Below are 21,876 nucleotides of genomic sequence, written 5' to 3'. Positions count from 1 at the left end.
TAAGACATAGTAAACAAGTAAACATCTAATATCGTTTCAAGCTCTAGTGAGTTACAAATGAAAATTGTTTCACGTGGGACATACAATTTATTAATACATGTAGATAATAATGAAGTTGTTTATACATTCTGTTAACTGTGGTTGAAGGTTAAATTGATATTGCAGATCTCACAAGAGTGTTCTTTACTAGTATGCCTTATTGACCAACGTTGGTGGAGTAGTGGTTAATTAAGCTAATAGCCTAAAGGCCCAAAACACCAGAGGTGGGTCTGGCGAGTATGGTACAGCTACTGCCAGTTGAAAAAGAAACGCACTGAATCGAACGTGATGAAACACACTGCATCTGTGCTGATTTGACCTACAGATCTGGCAGCAGATGACGTAGAACATGCTCTATATCTAACAGCGGCAGACTCGCTAGACCCAGCTTCAGTGTATTTCAGACCCAGCTTCAGTGTGTTTCAGACCAGGCTATGGCTACCTGCATGTTGTTGGTCCAGGGTTTGCATCTCAGTGTACCCATCCTGAGTGAGAAAAGAAAGAAATGTTTTATTTAACGACGCACTCAACACATTTTATTTACGGTTATATGGCGTCAGACATATGGTTAAGGACCACACAGATTCTAAGAGGAAACCTGCTGTCGCCACTACATGGGCTACTCTTCCGATTAGCAGCAAGGGATCTTTTATTTGCGCTTCCCACAGGCAGGATAGCACAAACCATGGCCTTTGTTGAACCAGTTATGGATCACTGGTCGGTGCAAGTGGTTTACACCTACCCATTGAGCCTTGCGGAGCACTCACTCAGGGTTTGGAGTCGGTATCTGGATTAAAAATCCCATGCCTCGACTGGGATCCGAACCCAGTACCTACCAGCCTGTAGACCGATGACCTGCCACGACGCCACCGAGGCCGGTACCATCCTGAGTGAGTGTCCATGTCTCAGTGGGGAAATGTAACACCATCACACTGAGTTGTTTCACACCTACAAATAACCATTAATCCCTGCCTATGTACAGAGGGGTTGGGGGTGGGGATTTGTTGTGGTAGGGGGTTGGGGGGTTGAACTCCTACCATGCTGCAAATAGATTTTCTTTTTTTTTCATTATATTTTCTGAAGGAGTATGACTCGACCCCCATTAAAAACTTCACTTGCCAGTCTTAAAGCCTCCTACACAACTACTTACACACACACCTGGATACATATATGCCAATAAAATGGTGATACATGGAAAATGTAGTTTATTATCCTGAAATTGTTGATGGAAAGCAATAAATGCTACGATTGTCAGTGAGACAAATGTGAAGGTCACTGACCAGTGAACGTGGGAGTATTATCATCACAGGTGCTGTCGGGCACAGACTGATGGCTCTAACCATAATGATCACTCATTGTGATGTCGGATGACCAGGCGGTGCGAAGACATCGGATAAAACCAATTAGTATGTCCACAAGGATATCTCAAGAGTCAATGAAACATTGTAAAAAGCTGTGCAAAATTAGTGAAAATATGTCGATGACTGACCACCTTTCACATTACAAGGGCATTGAAACACTTGGTTTAAACAATATTTATTAACCATTAAATATGTGGTTTCGAGATCAGCCAATTACCCTATATTATGGCCTCTCCCTAAACACTTCAATATATAGGGACAAAATTATCATGAGATTTATCAAAATTCAGGAAAGGCAACTATAAATGTCATAATTTTTTTAGATTTTACCCATGGTATTTTGTTAAAAGTTGCTTGTACATGTTGTGTGTAATTAAGTTGTAGTTTATGCAATTGAAAATGCAGATCTTAAAAATCAAGGCAAAGATTTTAGGTCTGTATAAAGCTCTCGTGCTCTGAATGCAATTTTAGTGCATTGGTTCCTTTGATGACCTTTAGTCTTTAGGTCTGATTGTGTATTTTTTAGAATAATTTAAATGGTCATTGAAATTGGTGGAACTTTCATGATTATATTTATATGAGGCCAGTTATTACAAACTATAGACTGGAGTAAAAAATTTTTAAATGAAATTTACATGTTGATTAGATTTAATTTTTTTCACCTTTAGGATAGCAAAACAGAGCACTTGTTATACATTTGTGAAAATGTTGATAATTGCATTTTTTAATATCTTCTGATTTTGTTTTGGTTAATGAGACCTTGTTTGAATAAAAAATATTTTAAAATATTACTTGTAAACTTCTCCAAGTTGAGGTTATCAATAACAATTGTATAAAAGACTACTTGCTGCTAATTGATAGGACAATCTTGTGTCATGGCAGCAGGGATATTTTCATCATCTAGACTGTCAAATGTCACAACAGTCTCACATTTGACACCTCACAACCGTTGATTAAAAATATGCTCGAGTTTCGTTAAATAAACATTCCTTTCATTTCATTACGTGGAAGTGTTTCTGTCGAGGAGCCAGTCTGCGTCTGATAATGTCTATATCCGGACATAAATGAATTTCCGGCCAACAAGGAACTCAACTGCTTCTGTCGCCTTGTCTTGTGGGCAGATTGTGAATGCATATTGATCAACTGTCTGCGAACACTGTCGTCTTCTGGCATGATGATCAAAGCAGTTAGAGGTTACCACAAAACTGTCCATGAAGAACAATTCCAACTGTGGGTTATTTATAATCATATCGATGGCCATTGTCGATATTGATCTAGCATTCTTTATTAGTTGACGTAAACAGGGGAGTTTTCAGCATCATTTGGGATTGTTTCTGACATGAGGCGAGACGTAGCCCAGTGGTAAAGTACTCGCTTGATGCGTGGTTGGTATGGGATCGATCCCCGTCGGTGGGCCCATTGGGCTATTTCTCGTTCCAGCCAGTGTACCATGACTAGTATATCAAAGGCCGTGGTATGTACTACCCTGTCTGTGGGATAGTGAATATAAAAGATCCCTTGCTGCTAATCGAAAAGAGTAGCCCATGAAGTGGCGACAGCGGGTTTCGTCTCTCAATATCTTTCTAGTCCTTAACCGTATGTCTGACGCCATATAACCGTAAATAAAATGTGTTGAGTGCGTTGTTAAATAAAACATTTCCTTCTGTTTCTGACATAATGATGAAAATAAAGTCTCTGACTTAAACCCACATGGTAAATTTATCAGCGTTTTGTCAACCAAATGGTAACATCTTCAGGAGGAAATTGAACATAAAAACAGTGCAGCTTATGAAACCAAGAGTATTAAAATAAAAATCTTCAATAGAAAATAAAGGTAAAATAATAATGAAGGAGTAATAAAAGAAGACTGTTTCTCGCTCGGGCAATACAAAAATCCTGACACTCATTTCGTAAAATCAGTATGACACACGAGCTTGGATAATCTCTATTTAGTAAATCCAGCCCTTAATGTTTGATGTGTTAAAAAATTAACACACCAAAAAACCTTTGTTTTTGTATACTTGAAGACAGGCTACACACCAAAAAGCCTTTGTTTTTGTATACTTGAAGACAGGCAGGACAGGACTAGGTTTTAATGTGTACACTCAGAGCAAGCTGTTGTAGCACACGCCTATCATGGGCACAGGTGCTGGCCTCTGCCGGCTCCCCTGTCCATGACAGGAAAAGGTGGGGAAGGTAGGAGGAAGGACCACCTGCGCTGACTGGCGCAAGGGAGCACCAGCTGCCCAAAGATAGAGCACAGTAGTTAATATACTTGTATCAGTGGTGAAGCCAGATAATGTTTTTGTATGCTTGCAGATACAGCACAACAGTTAACATACATTTATCAGTGGTGAAAGCAGATAATGTTTTTTGGTGTATAATTTTTTTTAATGTGTTGTTGTCTGCTTACAGATAGAGCACAACAGTTAATATATCAGAGGTGAAGGCAGGTAATGTTTTTAGTGAATAATAAAAATACTTTGTTTTTGTCTGCTTACAGATAGAGCACAACAGTTGACATATCAGAGGTGAAGGCAGGTAATGCCAGTTGCCAACATGGAGGCATTTCTGCGGGTAGCTAGAGAAGTGGCGGGTGCTGCTGGGGCAGCGACCAAGGCTGCGGCCGAGAGCGCCACTGCAGTGCCAGCAGCCAATGATGGTGGAGTCACGACATCGGGCGATACCACAGCGGCACCAAACACGGGGATTTATAAAATGAAAGATATGATACTGGGAGAAATAGAAAAATGTAAATCATATATATTTGTCTATTATATACATGTAATAATAATAATAATAATAATATTGTTTTTAAATGTTAAGTTGCAAGTTAGTTTTATTTCCTTTTATATAAAATTAGTTTCAAGACGAAAAAAAAAAATGTGATGGTATAGCCATAAAATCTGTTTATACTAGTATATAATCCAGAGTTTATTACTACACTTTTCCCCCAGTTTTTTCAATGTTGAAATTGACCAACAAGTTTGCCTATTGCATAAATAGTCTCGCCCGATATTTTTAGAATTTGTATGCTCCCAAATAACGCTATAAAAGGCGAAGTGTAATTGGTCGATATTTAAATTGTTATTTATAGATGAAATGTCACCTGGACATGGGAGTCGACGTAATGTTGTTAGATCTACTGGCAGACCCAGTAGAGCTAATTTTAATCAGATTGTGAAAAATAAGACTGAGGAAGATAATTTCTTACCAAAATGATGTCATGTAACAAAATGACGTCATGTGGAGGCTACTTTATTTAGCTATTTATCTATGAAATTTTGCATTCCTATACGCCACATGCAGTTCATACAAACAATACTATAAACATATTCAAGGCTAAATAGATGTATTAAAATATGTTTCTTTTTGTAAAATTATGTGACTGATAAGTTGAAAGGTAGGAGTAGTTGCCAGGGGCCTAATTCACTAAACTATCGCCACTTTGTGATCTCACCGTGCAATGCTAAAGGACTTGCAAAGAGGATGCTTTGTTGTCTAGCAGAGCCTAAGAGACCTTTGTGAATTAGGCCACAGATTGGAAAGAAGTGAGATGGAATTTAAAAGGAGTAAAAGGAAAGGGAACAGTGCGATAACAATTTTTTATTTATATATATATATATATATGAATCGGAAAACCTTATGCACATTTTTTGCATGACGATTTATGCACAGTCATATTGTGTGACACAGTCGATCAGCTGATCGGAGATTTAACCTCTCAAAAGATGTATTTCACATTGTGGGAGACAAAACAAAAACATATCATGTGGGTATCTCTGCCACTCTGATGTAATAAATATATATATTTTTTAAAACATAATGCCTATTTTGCTTGCAGTGCCCATCTGGGCCATCATCTTGATATGTGTCGGTGCACTGCTCATTCTGTCGTGCTGCACGTACTGCGTGTGCAAGCGGTGCTGCTGCAAGAAACGCAAGAAGAAGGAAGGCAAGAAGGGACTCAAGGGAACCGTCGACCTCAAGAGTGTTCAGCTACTCGGAAATGCCTACAAAGAAAAGGTATTTTTAGAGAGAAAAAACTCGCTTCTCTTAGAAAACTGGGCAACACATTTTGTTAAATGGACTCTCCTGAATTTGCTGCCATTGTAAGATGTTTCTGACTATCAAAGCCTTTTTGGGGGTACAAGCCATATTTTCACCTTTACTTATACAGGGGACAATATTTCAAAATTTGACGTACCCCGGTAACTGGAACTCAGTTCATGTGAGTTTTACTTAGGTAACCGAGTGTTCGATTACGTGAATATAGTTCTCGTAACAATGAGTTAGGCCTACCTAAAACACTTGAACTACAGTTCTGTGCTACACTGGTGGTTCAAAAATATAAACTCATTTTCACTTTCCTTAATTATATGGTACTTATAATTTTAGAATGTAATTGTTCACCACATAACTGATTGACGGTTCTCATGATTTTAAAGTTGCGTAACAGACGGCGAACAGACCAATGATTCTCGTGAAATATTGTGCCCTGCTTATACAGAATAGATAAAAAAAACAAAAACATACATAAATGTTATCCTAGATTTGAGGTTGGGTGGGGCTGCACAGACCACCAACCTCCCCCCGTTCCTATGGACCTGCTATAATTCCATATCAAGTACATTTTCTTGTTTAGAATACCAATGTCAGTATATCCATTGTGTTTGCGGTCATGTCCTAATCTTTGTAGCAGTTATTGTTCATTTTCTTCGTAAGATTTTGTATATCAAAGGCGATGGTATGTGCTATAATACTTCCCCTCCAAAAAAATTAGAAAGAAAAACCCCATTTAAAACCCAAAAGAATAACAAAACAAAACACTAATATTCGTTGATAGACTGGTGCTATTGACATCTTTCGTGATAAAAGGAAGTGGTAATTGTGCTGTCAAATGATCCATTTTTGTGATAAATATTAACTGCTTTATAACATCTTATATAACATCAACAAATCATTCTTGTAAAATTGATTTGGAAAGGGCAGTGTTAACAATCACATCACATGATCAGCAGACGAAAATGGTGCGAATGTCGTTTTGGGTACCAGAAGTTGTTAGGTCGTTATAGTAAAATGTGTTCCATATAACTATTTTTGAGTATTATTTTGAAGTGAAACTACACTGTTCTTGTAATTCTGGTTATATAGTAATCTATAATACAGTTCGTTGTAGGATGTGGGTACACTGGGGAATAAAAACAGCAATATCATAGATTAAAGCGCATCTTTAATTTAATTTTTTTTTTTTTTTTAATTTGCAATAAACGCTGATTCTCATCTGCCAGTTCTCTATATCATTCTTTGAGGATTTTATGCACCTATTATCCATTAATGTTTTCATATGTCAAAAAAACTCAACCAGTCAAACCAAACCAAAGCAACGGTTCCATATGACATCATAATACTTGACCTAGAATGTGGGTACACGTCTGCAGTACTCTAATGGTTAATATGTAATTTTAGTCATCATAAAGGATCTGTTAGCTGTAAACATGTTACTGTGACGGCAAACTCAGGACAGTCCCTTTAATTTTTAATTTTTTTTAAAATGGACTTACAAGGAAGTCCTAAATTCCTCAAATCCACTTGTTAATGAATATTCATGGATAAGAATCAATTGTTTCAATGTTACAAATTAATTAATTTCTCATTGCAATTTCTACCCAGTCTTTTGGAAGCTATGATATGATTTCTGTTGTATTTGCTCAGTGGTGTATAAATACATTAGTAATGTTATTTATCCAAAAACATTGACACACTAGGACTCCACTTAAAAATTATATTTTACTGAGGCAAATTAGAGGAATAAGCTATATTATAAATCTCCAGAAGCAAAATGTTTTCATAAGTTGCTAATGGTTGATTCCACTTTAAACGGGGAAAAAAAAATATTGTTTGTTATTGACAAGAATACATTGGCAGTGATAATTTCAATTTCATCCAAGAATTTCTTATTGTTAAACTGGTATCTCATTACTGATCAACACATTTTCACTTCATTAACACATACAGATTATGTATACATATGAGTACATATTTGTTTTACAGGTGCAACCTGATTTAGATGAGCTAAATGTCAATATGGAAGATAACGAAGATGCAGAGAGTACGAAATCAGAAGTTAAACTCGGCAAACTGCAGTTTTCTCTTGACTACGATTTCCAGAAAGGAGAGGTAATCTCTTGTTTTATAAATGAAACTGGTCTATTTTGAAATAAAGCTTTGTTTTTCATTGTTTGTCATGACACCATTATATTGGGGTTTTTCTCAAAATCATCTATAATTTAAGTTAATTTAAATATATGTTCATTTGTCTGTCTCTGTCCTTACACATGTATGTCTCTTTGTCTTTGTCTCTCTTTCCTCTGTCATTTTCTGTCTGTGTCTGTCTCAATTTCTGTCCGTCTCTGTCTGTCTCTATCTCTGTCTGTCTGTCTGTCTGTCTGTCTGTCTGTCTCTCTCTCTCTCTCTCTCTCTCTCTCTCTCTCTCTCTCTCTCTAGCTCTCTCTCTCTAGCTTTCTCTCACTAGCTCTCTCTATACATCTCTCCCTCTCTCTATCTGTCTATCTCTTTGTCTCTCTCTTTCTCTCTCTCTCTCTCTCGCTGTCTATCTCTCTATCTCTGTCTCTATCTCTTTCTCTCTCTCTCTATTTCTCCCTCTATCTCTCTATCTCTAGCTCTCTCTCTCTCTCTCTCTCTCTCTCTCTCTCTCTCTCTATCTCTCTCTATCTCTAGCTCTCTCTCTATCTCTCTCTCTCTCTCTCTCTCTCTCTCTCTCTCTCTCTCTCTCTCTCTCTCTCTCTCTCTCTCTCTCTCTCTCTCTCTCTCTCTCTCTCTCTCTCTCTCTCTCTCTCTCTCTCTCATCCCTTCCATCTCTCTATAATATACTGTAGATCCTGAAATTAATGTGATCATAATATTAATGCAAAAAATGTGAGTTCGTGTTATTCGCATTAATAAGATTTACGTATTTATTTCTATGTTTTGTATATGTGTTCCACATTATTAAAACAACAACAACAACAACAACAAAATATTAAAATTATAATATATTTATAAAACAGAACTGGAAAACACTAGGGACTAAAGAGATTAATTGATGTGTACACTGACATGTTAGTGACTTGATCTCATTGAAGACGCCTGTAACTTGGATTTAACCGAAAAGTACACATACATGTGTTATTAGGAAAGTAATATTTCAAAGAGAGGCCACTCGCATTAATTTCATGTCACATTTTAGTCTGCTCACTGTCACTCACATTAATTTAGGGACGTGTTAATTTCAGGATGTACAGTAATTACAGCAGTCAAATTTAAGAATTGTGTTGGGTTGTCCAGCACATGCATAGTGTATCTATATTATTCACTATGCACATGTATATACCTTGTTTAGGTGCTTGAGCACCGTTGTGTCTATATTGTGGGGACTGTATATATAATATATTATATACCTACACATGTACTTGTTATTTCAGCTGTCGGTTGGTGTGATACAGGCCGCTGATCTTCCCGGCATGGACATGAGCGGTACGTCTGACCCGTACGTGAAGGTCTACCTGCTACCGGACAAGAAGAAGAAGTATGAGACCAAAGTCCACCGCAAGACCCTGAACCCCGTCTTCAACGAGACCTTCACATTCAAGGTAGTCAGTCAGCCACTCGCTGAGTCGGCTCAGGCGGGTATACAGGAAAATGTGAAGTTTTTACAGGGGTCAGATTATGCTCTCCTGGAAAATACATTGAAAAAAACAAAATATGCTTGGAGAAAAAGGAGAGAAGGCAGTGGGATTAAAAAGAAATGAAAAAAAAAGTGTGGTTTCTCAAATAGTTTTTAAATACTGGGTATATTGTTATTGACCCCCAAAACCCCTTTCCCTGCACACGTGCCTGTGTTTGCGTAGCTGAATATAGCATTTATCAAAGCTGCAGTTAATTATCAGGTTTGAAAGATTGTTTGATGATGTGGATAATATTCAAACTGCTAAACAAACATATGAAAATGCTTGTGAAACATGTTAATTCCCAAAGTAGGTTCTTTAGCATATTTATTATAAAATATATTGGCCAAATTCAACATTAATTCCTGTTGTTTTCAAAATTGCAATTCATGCTCTGCTTTATTTATTTATTTTACCATTTCTAAACAGTATATTTTAGCAGCATGCATAAAAAACTTGGCTATAAAACAGAGCTCAAATTTAACAGTGCACCGAGCTACTCTCTGCTTACTAAATTCTAAAACTATACGTAGCTCCCTATCTTTATCTTTCGGCTGACCGTTCAGAAAAGCGCCTAATTTCCTTCATCAAAAATATGCACCCATTCTCTTTGGCTTAATCCTACGGGACATTCCAAATTCCATAGCACCATATCACCTTCTGCCTGTTACCGGCTCCGGTTGGACTGCTGGTGCTCCCTTGCACCTGCCAGTGCAGGCGGTACCCCCTCCAACCCACCCCAACCCTTTTCTGTCCTGGACGGAGGAGTCTGCCGAGGCCGGCAACTGTGCTCAAGACAGGCGTGTAGCTACAAAAGCTTGCTTTGAATATGCACGTTAATTCTCTTAAATTATATGAAAAAAAACAGTGCACCACTGGCAGTTGCCATAGATACGATATGAACTGATGCAAGTCAGGTGCTTTACTAATGCTCTTTTTTTGTTTTGCTGCTGGATAAAAATTGTTGCTATTGGTTGAAGGGATAATTTTTTAAACTTTATTTTGTGTTGATTTGTTACAAAAGTTACTGGTTTAAAATTGCTGTAGGCAGGCACAAACTTGCCGTAGGTCAGCATTTTGCTTGTAGCATAGAACGTTACAAAAAATGCCATAGGTATACACATGTAACAAATTCTTCATTTCAAGCCCTGTAAAACCTTGTGGACACTTTGTAAAACACACTGGTTAAAATAAAAAAACCCTACTTTTTACATACAAGAGTTTTGCACCCTGGTTAAAGTAAAAAAAGCCCTGCTTACAATTCCATGTAAGAGTTTTGCACCCTGTTTAAAGTAAAAAAAGCCCTGCTTACATGTAAGATTTTTGCACCCTGTTTAAAGTACAAAAAAAACCTGCTTACATGTAAGATGTTTGCACACTAGTGTTAAAGTAACAAAAATACATGTTTACATATAAGATTTTTGCACACTGGTTAAAGTAAAAAAAAAACCTGTTTACATATAAGATTTTTGCACACTGGTTAAAGTAAAAAAAAAACCTGCTTACATGTAAGATTTTTTCACACTGGTTAAAGTAAAAAAAACCTGCTTACATGTAAGATGTTTGCACACTAGTGTTAAAGTAACAAAAATACATGTTTACATATAAGATTTTTGCACACTGGTTAAAGTGAAAAAAAAACCCTGCTTACATGTAAGATTTTTTCACACTGTTTAAAGAAAAAAAAACCCTGCTTACATGTAAGATGTTTGCACACTAGTGTTAAAGTAACAAAAATACATGTTTACATATAAGATTTTTGCACACTGGTTAAAGTAAAAAAAAAACCTGCTTACATGTAAGATGTTTGCACACTAGTGTTAAAGTAACAAAAATACCTGTTTACATATAAGAGTTTTGCACAATGGTTAAAGTAAAAAAAACCCAACCCTGCCTACATGTAAGATTTTTGAATTGAGATATTTGTTAAATATAACAGATCAGTAAGACGTGATTTTATGCTGTGAAATCGTCATTTAATTATTCACAGTAAAATTATTCATTACATCAGAAAGGTTGACCCTTTCGTTACCCTTTCGTTACCCTTGATATCACAGTATAAACATGCAGCTTCTTATTGTGATTTGCGTGTACACAGCTGTGATTTTTGTACAATTCAGCAAACTGTGTCAGGCTCCAGTCAGTGGTAAAGCACTGTATTTTGACACCGAGGCAAACAGCCAGTAACCTTGCGATTGATCAAACCACCGACGAACGTGTTATTGATTTTTCCCTCCTCATTGACGTCATAGCTGCGCTGTTCATTCATAACGTTGCTGCAGCTTTAACAATATGTTTTGTTAAGTGTCAGCCTAAAAGCATGGTTTGGTACCGTGGATGTACATGTATGCTTAAGACCTGTCCAATAAATCTATTTAAGGCTTCACCTCATACATATTTTATTGATTAATTAAGATGGCTTTCTTTGCCGTCAATTCGTTATGGAGCTTTGGTTTGGTTTGGAGTGTATTTCTTTTATGTAATAAATGCAGCCATATGGTGGCTCAGAAGAAACACTGATTAAGTGCTGTGACATTGTAAATAAGTGTTATTTCACATGAAATAAGGTTATAAATATGCAATTTTGTTTTTATTAGAGGTTTGTGAGGTTTTGCAGGAAATGAGGAAATAGTGCCTTTGATTTGGTAGTTCTCCATTTGTTTATCTTTCACACTAATCATCTTTCATATTTTCCATATTTCCCATCCATCCATCCATTCATCCATCCATCCATCCATAATCCATCCATCCATCCATCCATCCATCTACACATCTGTCCATCCACCCATCCATCTACCATCCACCCATATCCATCCATCCATATCCATCCATCCATCCATCCATCCATCCACCCGTCTATCCACCAGTCCATGAGTCAGTCTGTCTGTCCGTCCGTCTATCCATCCATCCATCCATCCATCCATCCATCCATCCATAATGGAGCAACTCCAGTTAAAAAACTAATGTTATATCTTTACTTTAAAAATTGCTTGATGCACATAAAAACAAGTTTGTCTCCTCACTGTGAACCATGTCAAAAATGTTGGATGCAAACTTTGGCCTGGAAGAAGTACATTGACATGGTGTCCTGGCACGCATATACATGACAGATGTTTTTGCCAGAACAGATGTTAATACGTTGGTATAATGGAGGAAACCAAATGCCATATGACTACTCTCATTACCAATTAATAGCACCACTTCCCCAAGATGAAAGATCACATACATGTCGTTTGATTTTGATATGGCAGTTCATTATGAAGCAGCGGTCAATGTACGTGTTTATCACTTCCCCGCTGTATCTAGTAATTCAATTACTCTGAGCAGGAGTGAACTGTGAGGATGTACTTCAAGTACTCACTAACCATTAGACAATGTACCTGTTGTGGTTGGAAAGACAAGGACTGGGATGTATAGTTGGACAGCAAATGAAGTTGAAAGATAGGAAAGATGGGAAGAAAAAAGATGGAATTCAAAGGAGAAAAAGGAAAGAGGGCAATGGGATTAAAAAGACATGAAAAAAAAAGTGTGGTTTCTCAAATAGCTTTTAAATACTGGGTATGTTATAATATATATATATGTATGTATTTAGAATAAATAATTGACCTTTTTCACCATGATCCAGCTTTCTTTACTATCTTTTTACTCTTTTTGAGAATCTAGGTCACATTGATATACAGTTTTAGTGAAATTCACACTTTGTGTTGGCACACCACAGCAGAGTGGTCATTTAACCAGCTAAGACTCAAACATGATGTTCTGGCTAGTGATTTTTGAAGCTATCTTAACGCTACGAAATCATAAGACTATGACGTCCCTACAGCACACACCATAGTGACATCAGAGCTTACGGTGGGTTTACGATTTTAAGATAGCTTCGAAAATATGGGCCAAGGGCACTTTGTCCAAGACAAATGGGAGAGAATAATGGTGGAAACAATTGCTGCCACACAGAATCTCTTATCACAAATGTGCAGCACTTTGCCACAGACAGACATTTACATACCTTAGTGTTTTCCCTAGTTAGTTTTAGCATGGTGCAGCACCATGCCTCAATAGTCTAGCACCATCTTGCCTTAATCAGCACCATGCTGCCCTGAGATTAAACAAGCCTTTTTCAATAATTAATTCTAAAATTGCCTTGATGAAACACTAAAAAAATATACATGTATATTATTAATTAATAAAAATATCTCTGTTATATATTTTGCCATTCATTTATTAAAGCAAGAACATTGAATTATATTTATGTTTATTTCAATTATTTTTGTTGTCTTTAATGCAAAAAAAGTGCCCTGGAAATTGTGAAAATGCCCCCAAAGTGTTGTGTCTACCATCCCTTGCCAAATTTCTAGGGAAAACACTATACCTGATATTGATATTTCAGCTATATACTTGGTCAGTGTACATGGTTATCACCTCCCCATGGAGCTTAGCTGTGCAGTCATTCTGGGTTGAAGCCAATGTTGAATACGAACCCACACCTAGGTCAAGGAAGGTCTGGAAACATCATGGAATTTGCTAATGTTATTTGAAATTTCCCAGGCCAGGAATGTCCTTAAATTTTAATTTTAGTCATGAAAACAAAACAAAAAACCCGACAAAAACAAACCATCATAAGCATTTGTTTTTATACCATCATCAACAGACCTTTCAACCTTTAGTTAAGAGAAAGCAGGAGATGTGTGTTGAAAAAGCAGGAGATTTTGTCAAAAAGCAGGAGATTTTTTTTAATGTACACCATTTAACACAAAATCGCAAGTTTAAAGAAATGATTACAAGAAGTTATAATCATCATCAAAGATCTACATTTCAAGTAGTTAAAAACAAACTAGCAAATGGAAATAAAACTTTACTGTTAAAAAAAAGTGAAATCTTTCATAGTAAAATCACCTACAAGTAACTTTTTTAACGTTTTTTCCTCCACAGGTCCCATATGCTGAGGTGGGCTCAAAGACCCTGACATTTGCAGTGTATGACTTCGATCGTTTCTCCAAGCACGACCAGATTGGCCAGGTATTGGTTCCCCTGAACACTGTGGATCTCGGTCGAGTCGTTGAGGAATGGAGGGATGTCACAGCCCCTGATAGCGACTCCGAAAAGGTAATACATGTTCAATGTTGCACAAGTGTGGGCCAGGAAATTCAGAAATTAAAAAGTATCGGAACACTGTCATTTGTTGACAGTTTTTCTGTTACACATCTGCAATTTAATTAATACTGTTTGATATAGAATTGTTTAAATTCGTATAATTTATTAAATACCGGTAACGGAAGTATGCAAAAATTAACAAAACAGCACTTAAAATATTGTTTTGTTTATAGAATATTTAATGTTTATAGTTTTTTGGGTTTTTTTACCAAAATTTGTAAATAAAATGTACCTTTAGTCTCATTTTAAAAACTATACCAGTTTACTTGGTTTTTCTATAAAAAAACATGTTTGCTTTACAGATCTATCTCATTTGTCATGTTCTTTTTTATATCTTGTATATTTTATGTAGACTTATATATTATCAGTTACTTATCGATACATTTAGTAATTTTTCATGTTTCGTGATTGCCATATAAGGGGCGGGTTGTACATGTAGCCCAGTGGTAAAGCGTTCACTTGATGCACGGTTGGTCTGGGATCGATCCCCATCGGTAGGGCCCATTGGGCTATTTGTCGCTCCAGCCAGTGCACTACGACTGGTATATCAAAGGCCATGGTACGTGTTATCCTGTCTGTGGGATGGTGCATATAAAAGATCCCTTGCTGCTAATTGAAAAGAGTAGCCCATGAAGTAGTGACAGCGGGTTTCCTCTCTCAATATCTGTGTGATCCCTAACCATAAGTCCGACACCATATACCGTAACCATAAATAAAATGTGTTGAGTGCATCGTTAAATAACACATTTCCTTCCTGATTACCATATATTATGGTTTAATGTAATATACACAGTTATTTGTTATGGCTTATTACAATGACATTTATTTATTTATTCTTTTTATTTATTCCTTCTTGTTTCTTAGGAGAACAAACTGGGCGACATCTGCTTCTCTCTACGATACGTTCCCACGGCTGGCAAACTGACTGTTGTTGTACTGGAGGCCAAGAATCTGAAGAAGATGGACGTCGGTGGTTTGTCAGGTAAACACAGATTTATAGAACAAAATAAAATGTATGTATACTCAGATGAATACAAAAAAACCCCAACCCCACACAGCCAGAAGGCCGATGAGAAACTCACGATATACTCAGATGAATACAAAAAACCCCAACCCCACACAGCCAGAAGGCCGGTGAGAAACTCACGATATACTCAGATGAATAAACAAAAAAAACCCAACCCCACACAGCCAGAAGGCCGATGAGAAACACGAGATTGACTGTTAAACAGTAACGACACAAGATGAACATAAAAAAAAGAAATGATATCAAAAATAACATGGGATCAAGTTGTAAATTTAGAAAATCTGGACAGGAGCTTTGAAGTGAAAGGTATACAGAATATTAGAAATTCTACAATACAGATAGACCCAGATCGGGGCAGATCAAGGAAATTTATTTTGGGGGTAAACTAAAGGGAAAGTGCAGTCCAATTAAAAAAAAAAATTTAAACTCAAGGGTGCATTAGTCCAATCGGTGATCTGCAATTAGCATATTATAGGCTGTGCTGTGTGCTAATGATCCTGTATGTAAAAGGCCCTTTGCTGCTGGGTTGAAAGAAGTAACGTATGTGGTGATTCCATCACTCATTCTCTAGACGACAGTTTTGGTTATATACTTGGGTATTGAACAATCATTTCTATGTGTTCTCAATATCTCACTGTACTCCCCATCTTGGATATGCGTCAGTTACCGGTATTCAACAAATGATATCAAGTTTGATTTCACATAACTAATAGTTTCACATCTTAAACAACTGTTTTTTACTTTAATATGGTATCATTTCCATTTCAAAGTAGCTAACCATCACATTCATTAATTAACTACTAAAAGTGTGACATTTTTTGTTGATATATGTACCGCAAAAATAATTTTGTGATTTTAAAGTTCTTACTAACATTAATATTTCTAACATCTGGTTAAAATATGAAACTGAGATAATTAAATTAAAAAATACTTTTTCATTCTAGTTTAGAAAAAAAAGAAGTAATTGTAAAATTATTAATATGTTTACTTCATGACAAAACTGATAAAGATAATAAGTTTATTCCCATATACATACATGTATACATTGTATATACACACTGTAAAAAAACACCCCATCTTTTCATTTAGTTAATTCTGGAAAATTTACTGAGAATGTTGTAACAATGTTCATTTGTATTTCAGACTGTATTTCTGAAAATCTATTTAGTTTGAGAAAGAAAATAATCATTGGAAAGATCTTATTTAGGAAAGAAATGTTCCGTATAAAACCTACAGTTAACTTTTTTCTTTTAAAAAGACAGATTAAATTCATTGGCATTTTGAATGGCTTGCTGTTTTCACAACAGTAATCTGTTACACATGTATGTTATATAGTTATATAAAAAAAGAGTTATCATGATAACAGGTTCTAAAAGATGACATGCTTAATAATTCATATAAATAAAAATAAAGCATTTTGCTTTGAGCTCTTTTTTTATTTGTTTTAAACATTTCTATCTTTTCCATCAATTATGCATGATAAAGGATTGTTGGCAAAATATACAAGTACTATCAGATCTTACAAAAAATATATTTATCATGAAAGTAAATTATATTAACATTTTAATAATAAATAGTATGGCTATATCAATGTTGAATTAAATTACATGCAGATCTTGTTATAAAGCAGCTGGTTTTATTGTATACATTAAATCACTGGATGATTTGTGTTTTTTTTTAACCTAAGTGTTTTTAATTTCAGCAGTTTTTTTTGTAATCAAGGTAAATTTATCACCTGTTAAAATAAAGGAAAACAAAAGTCAGCAGGACATTAACAATGCACTGTTAAACTAAAGATATTTTCTTGTTATATTTTTTACCAAGTGTTTTTCTGACTGATTTATTATGTTGTCTAATCAACAGAGTGTGTTGGTATCTAATTAACAGAATATACCATTACAGTCAAATAAATTTCACTTTAAAATTTTATAGAGGCCTTTACAGAAAAATCGTTTTTTTTTTTATAATAAGATTTTTATGATGAAAATTTACTATTTTTCTTTATGATTCTTAGATTATAGTGAATATATATATATATATATATATATATATATATATATATATATATATATAAACACATCTGTTATTACAATAAAATATGTTTCTCTTTTTAATTGATAAGTATTTTTACTGATTAAACAAATCTGCTGTAACACTTACAGACATAGTTAAAATATTTTTATCTTTAAAATTAAAACACACGTCTACTGTTAACAGTGAAATCCTTTTCTCTTCTGACAAGAATCTACTGGGTTTTGTTTTAAAGAATCCACTACAAGAGTGAAAATAGTTTTCACACCAGCTTGTCAGTCTGTTTCAGATCTTAACTGTAATGGTATCTAATTAACAGATCCGTATGTGAAAATTGCCGTGTATCAGGGTACGAAGCGACTCAAGAAAAAGAAAACCACAATTAAGAAACGCACTCTGAACCCATACTTCAATGAGTCTTTCTCATTTGAAGTACCATTTGAGCAGATCCAGGTACCTTTCCGTACAAGTTTGAATTATTGACATGTTTCAGTTTTCAACTTTCTCTTTCAAAGTTATTTTTGTGATGGTTGCCCATGCTGCCTTGTATTTTTTGTACAACATGCCAAAATGATCCCACCATCTGCAGATCATACGTAAACAAAACTAAGAAAAGTATGTTGTATTTTTGAGAATGTTTACGGCATATTTGATGAATGATTATGAATTTTGTATATTACATTAGTCTTATTCAACTTACCGTACTAGCACAACAACAACGCTATACGACCCTGAGTTATAACCTCCACTGCAGAATTATCTCCCCTTGCTGGATGTATAACCTACACCCGCGCATGGGTAGACCGTATATCCTCGTTTTTTGATGGATGATGTCAGTTTCAGAGTGGTTAATTTATTACAAATTTATTCATTATTAAATTAAGTGCGTAATTATTTAACAAGAAAAAAAAAGCAATTTGGTTTTTTTCTGAAGGAATTTGAAATATTTGAAAATGACATTAAAAAAAATCCTTTTTCTTTGAGTTTGTTTTTGTTGTAAATCGCTAATCATGTCATTTAATTATTTGAAACTAGCACACAAAAACATTATGCTTGAAAAAAAATTATGTGAAAAGAATGACAAAGGTCCACAATTAACTCTTTCTATGCTGACTCGTCTAACTACAATAAACACGTTGCCGTAACCAAAATGTTTTGATTTTCCTTCTTGTGTGTTCGCAGTTCATTCTGGCATGGTGTACGCCATTTGGTGAATGTGTTTTTGATCATTGTTTATGGCTTACGTGTGGAACACACAATTTTTTATCTGTTTTTTTTTTTCTCTTGCCTTTTTCACTTTTTACTAGATCCTTATGTTAAGATCTCATTGATGTTAAATGGCAAACGCATCAAGAAGAAGAAAACTACCATCAAGAAGTGCACACTCAACCCTTACTATAATGAATCATTTACGTTTGAGGTTCCATTTGAACAAATACAGGTATTTGCTATGGCGCTGTATTCGCCAAGCCTTACATGTATGGTTTGCACATAGCTCATAGTGAATATCGTCCGTGTCTTGAATTGTCCTAACTGTGTCACATATTAACCAAATGTCTGTAGCCTGTAGACTGAACTAACATATAACCGGATGTATATATATGTCTATATTGTAAATATATATATATACAGATTTTTGCCACCACACCAGAGTCTAGCTGTTTTAATGAGGAGAACTTTAAAAGCTGCAGTCTCGGCTTCCCATCTGTTAATAGTTTCTAATTTTGCAGAATTATAGTTTTGATTAATTTTAATGTTTTCTTTATCAACTATATGCAATGCAAATGTCTAATTATGGTCATCATTATTCACAGTATAAAAAGCTAACAAAAATTATTACTTGTAACAAATGTAGACGTTTTGTATATTAATGGAGACAAGTATTTTTTTTCTAGTAATTTTGCAAGAAGAAGAATTTTCTGAAATATATTTTTCAACTATTCTTGTGTTTAATACATGTAATCACACCTTGTGACATCATGCAAAATAGTGTTCTCTAAAAGTACATTTGATGCAACCTAGATTGCAATAACATCTAAAGAAAATCGAAGAATTGTGTTTCACAAGAATAAAGCAAAAACTGATGATCAGTTCTAAATGTTTAAATATTAGAAATATACTCGAGATTGCAGCTTCAACGGTTACTTGTTTTGAGGAATGTCTGAGGAACTAAAGGTTTTTTTTATCCAATAACAAAATGTCTTTTAACGGTTATATCTATAGGAAAGAATCTAAAAGTTCACTATTTACATGTATTTTTAACCTTCTTTTTTTAAATTTGTGAATTTTGTTAAATTGTCTCCGTTAGATACAGTATTTACCATTGGCATTAATGTATACAGATATATTAATTTTGTATTCACTATTTGTAAAAAAAAATCACAAAATTGGGTTTACTTAAAATATAAGTGGTAAATGAGACTAATATATTAAATATTTAAAACTTACACAAATTCATAAATAAGTCCTATCATATCGTTAAATACGAAGACTTTAATATTTTGCTTCTAAAATTACTTTGAAATATTAACATTTAAAAAAAAAAGTGTTTCCTTGACATTCTTCTTTAAAGAGTTCTCCTGAAACGCTAATGCTGAGTGTGGTGGCAGATATCTTTGATTCAGCTGTTAACTTGTTGTCTCTTTGAGTATAGTGTCTTCCAACTACCAACAAGACACATCTGATATTCTCTGTTTTTGAGGTGGTGTCGGGGGAAACTGCAACGCATACATTTTTAACATTCTTTCTTTCAACCTGCTACATGTATTGCTGTAGTGTCAGTAACAATCCTTCGGTCTGATATGGTGACGGTAACAAATAGTTTATTTTACTAACAGAGCACACAATGCCTCTAAAAGTCTCTCTCTCTGTTTGAACTAAAGCGACAGAAATGTACTTATGATGATATGATTTTTGGCAACACATCTTTAATTTACCAACAGAACACTCTGACTCTATAATTATCTTTCTATGAACTATAGCAACAAACGTGTAATTGTAACTAGTAACTGTAATGATGGTAAAACTGTCTTTCAACTACATATACCAACAGAGCACAAAATATCTTGAATTCACTTTTGAATTATATCTATAAAAATGTATGTGTAGTGATGTGTTGTTGGTAATACCGTACCGTCTTTCAACTACCAACATAGCAAACAGTCTCAGAGTGTCTCTCTTTGAACTGCAGAAATATACTTGATGTGTTGTTGGTAACACAGTGTCTTTCAAATACATGTACATGTATCAAGTTGCTAAAAACTCACCTGTGAACTATAAAAATGTATGTGTTGTGTCTTTCAACTACCAACATAGCACACAGTCACAGAGAGTGTCTCTCTTTGAACTATAGCGAGAAACGTATACTTGTACATTGATGTAATGTTGGTGCAGTGTCTTTTAACTAGATACATGTGCACATGTATCAGCAGAGCACAAGTCTCTAAAATTCATTTCTGAACCATAACTGTGTATGTGTGTAGTGATGTGTTGTCGGTAACACTGTCTTTCAACTACCAACATAGCACACAGTCTCAGAGTGTCTCTCTTTGAACTATATACAACATAAATGTACTCGATGTGTTGTTGGTAACACAGTGTCTTTCAACTATATGTACATGTATCAAGTCTCTTAAAATTAATTTTTGGACCACAGCTATAAAAATGTATGTGTAGTGATGTGTTGTCGGTAATACCGTCTTTCAACTACAAACAGCACATTCTCAGAGAGTCTAGCTATTCTATAGCAACAAACATACGTGTACATTGATGTATTGTTGGTACAGTGTCTTTTAATTATATATATATATATATATATATATATATATGATCAGCAGAGCACAAGCCTGTACAATTCACTTTTTTAACTGTAACTATAAAAATATATTTGTACAGTACGTGATACATGTGTTGTCGGTAACACTGTCTTTCAACTACCAATGTAGCACACAGTCTCAGATAGTCTTATTTCATTGATCTGTAGCAACACAAATATGCTTGTACATGTATTGATGTGATGTCAGTAACACAATGTCTTTCAGCTACATGTTTCAAGCAAGCTGACACTAAAATTCTCTCTTGTCGAACTGTAACTTACACTGATGTGTTGTTGGTAGCAAATGTGTTATTTCAACTACTAAAAGAGCACAATATCTTTGAACTAGCTTCATATGGTATCAGGAACAAACAGTATAGTGTAACTATAGAGCTTACCTTTGATCTAATAATCCTACAATGAAAATTTTAAAACCTTACCGGTATTAGTAAAACCTGCAGTTGGCTAGTATAGTTTATTAGCTACATAGTGCATCGTGGTATAACCTATAGATTGTAAATAGTATGAACCTTCAATTAGTTTTTATTTTCAATTTTAGTAAAATGTTTATTAGTAATAAATGTAAATCATTTCAGCTAACTTGTACTTAACCATTGTATATCCTTTAACAGTTCATAAAGTTTTCCCATTTATTAATTTATGATGAGTTTTTACACAAATGATTTATTTAATGAGATGTGCCATTAAACTATATTTTGAACTGAA

The 21,876-nt window shown here is 34.9% G+C and overlaps 1 protein-coding gene across 7 annotated transcripts in view; it reads left to right on the top strand.

Moving 5' to 3' along the window:
• The window catches only part of LOC121370760 (synaptotagmin-1-like), an 89,203-nt gene that overhangs the window by 58,369 nt on the left and 8,958 nt on the right, over window positions 1-21,876 (top strand). For 6 of the 7 annotated variants that reach the window (XM_041496212.1, XM_041496208.1, XM_041496211.1 and 3 more), the window contains 7 exons: window positions 3,904-4,152; window positions 5,245-5,426; window positions 7,455-7,580; window positions 8,885-9,052; window positions 14,057-14,230; window positions 15,143-15,260; window positions 18,644-18,777. In XM_041496212.1, the coding sequence (XP_041352146.1) occupies window positions 3,945-4,152; window positions 5,245-5,426; window positions 7,455-7,580; window positions 8,885-9,052; window positions 14,057-14,230; window positions 15,143-15,260; window positions 18,644-18,777 (1,110 nt within the window). In that variant the 5' untranslated portion in view covers window positions 3,904-3,944. Of the gene's footprint in view, window positions 1-3,903; window positions 4,153-5,244; window positions 5,427-7,454; window positions 7,581-8,884; window positions 9,053-14,056; window positions 14,231-15,142; window positions 15,261-17,655; window positions 17,790-18,643; window positions 18,778-21,876 lie in introns of all 7 variants that reach the window. The other variant, XM_041496209.1, reaches the window with a different exon arrangement.

This window comes from Gigantopelta aegis, chromosome 4 (assembly GCF_016097555.1).
Source record: "Gigantopelta aegis isolate Gae_Host chromosome 4, Gae_host_genome, whole genome shotgun sequence".
Lineage (NCBI taxonomy): Eukaryota > Metazoa > Mollusca > Gastropoda > Neomphalida > Peltospiridae > Gigantopelta > Gigantopelta aegis.
This window is presented reverse-complemented; position numbering and strand designations above follow the sequence as displayed.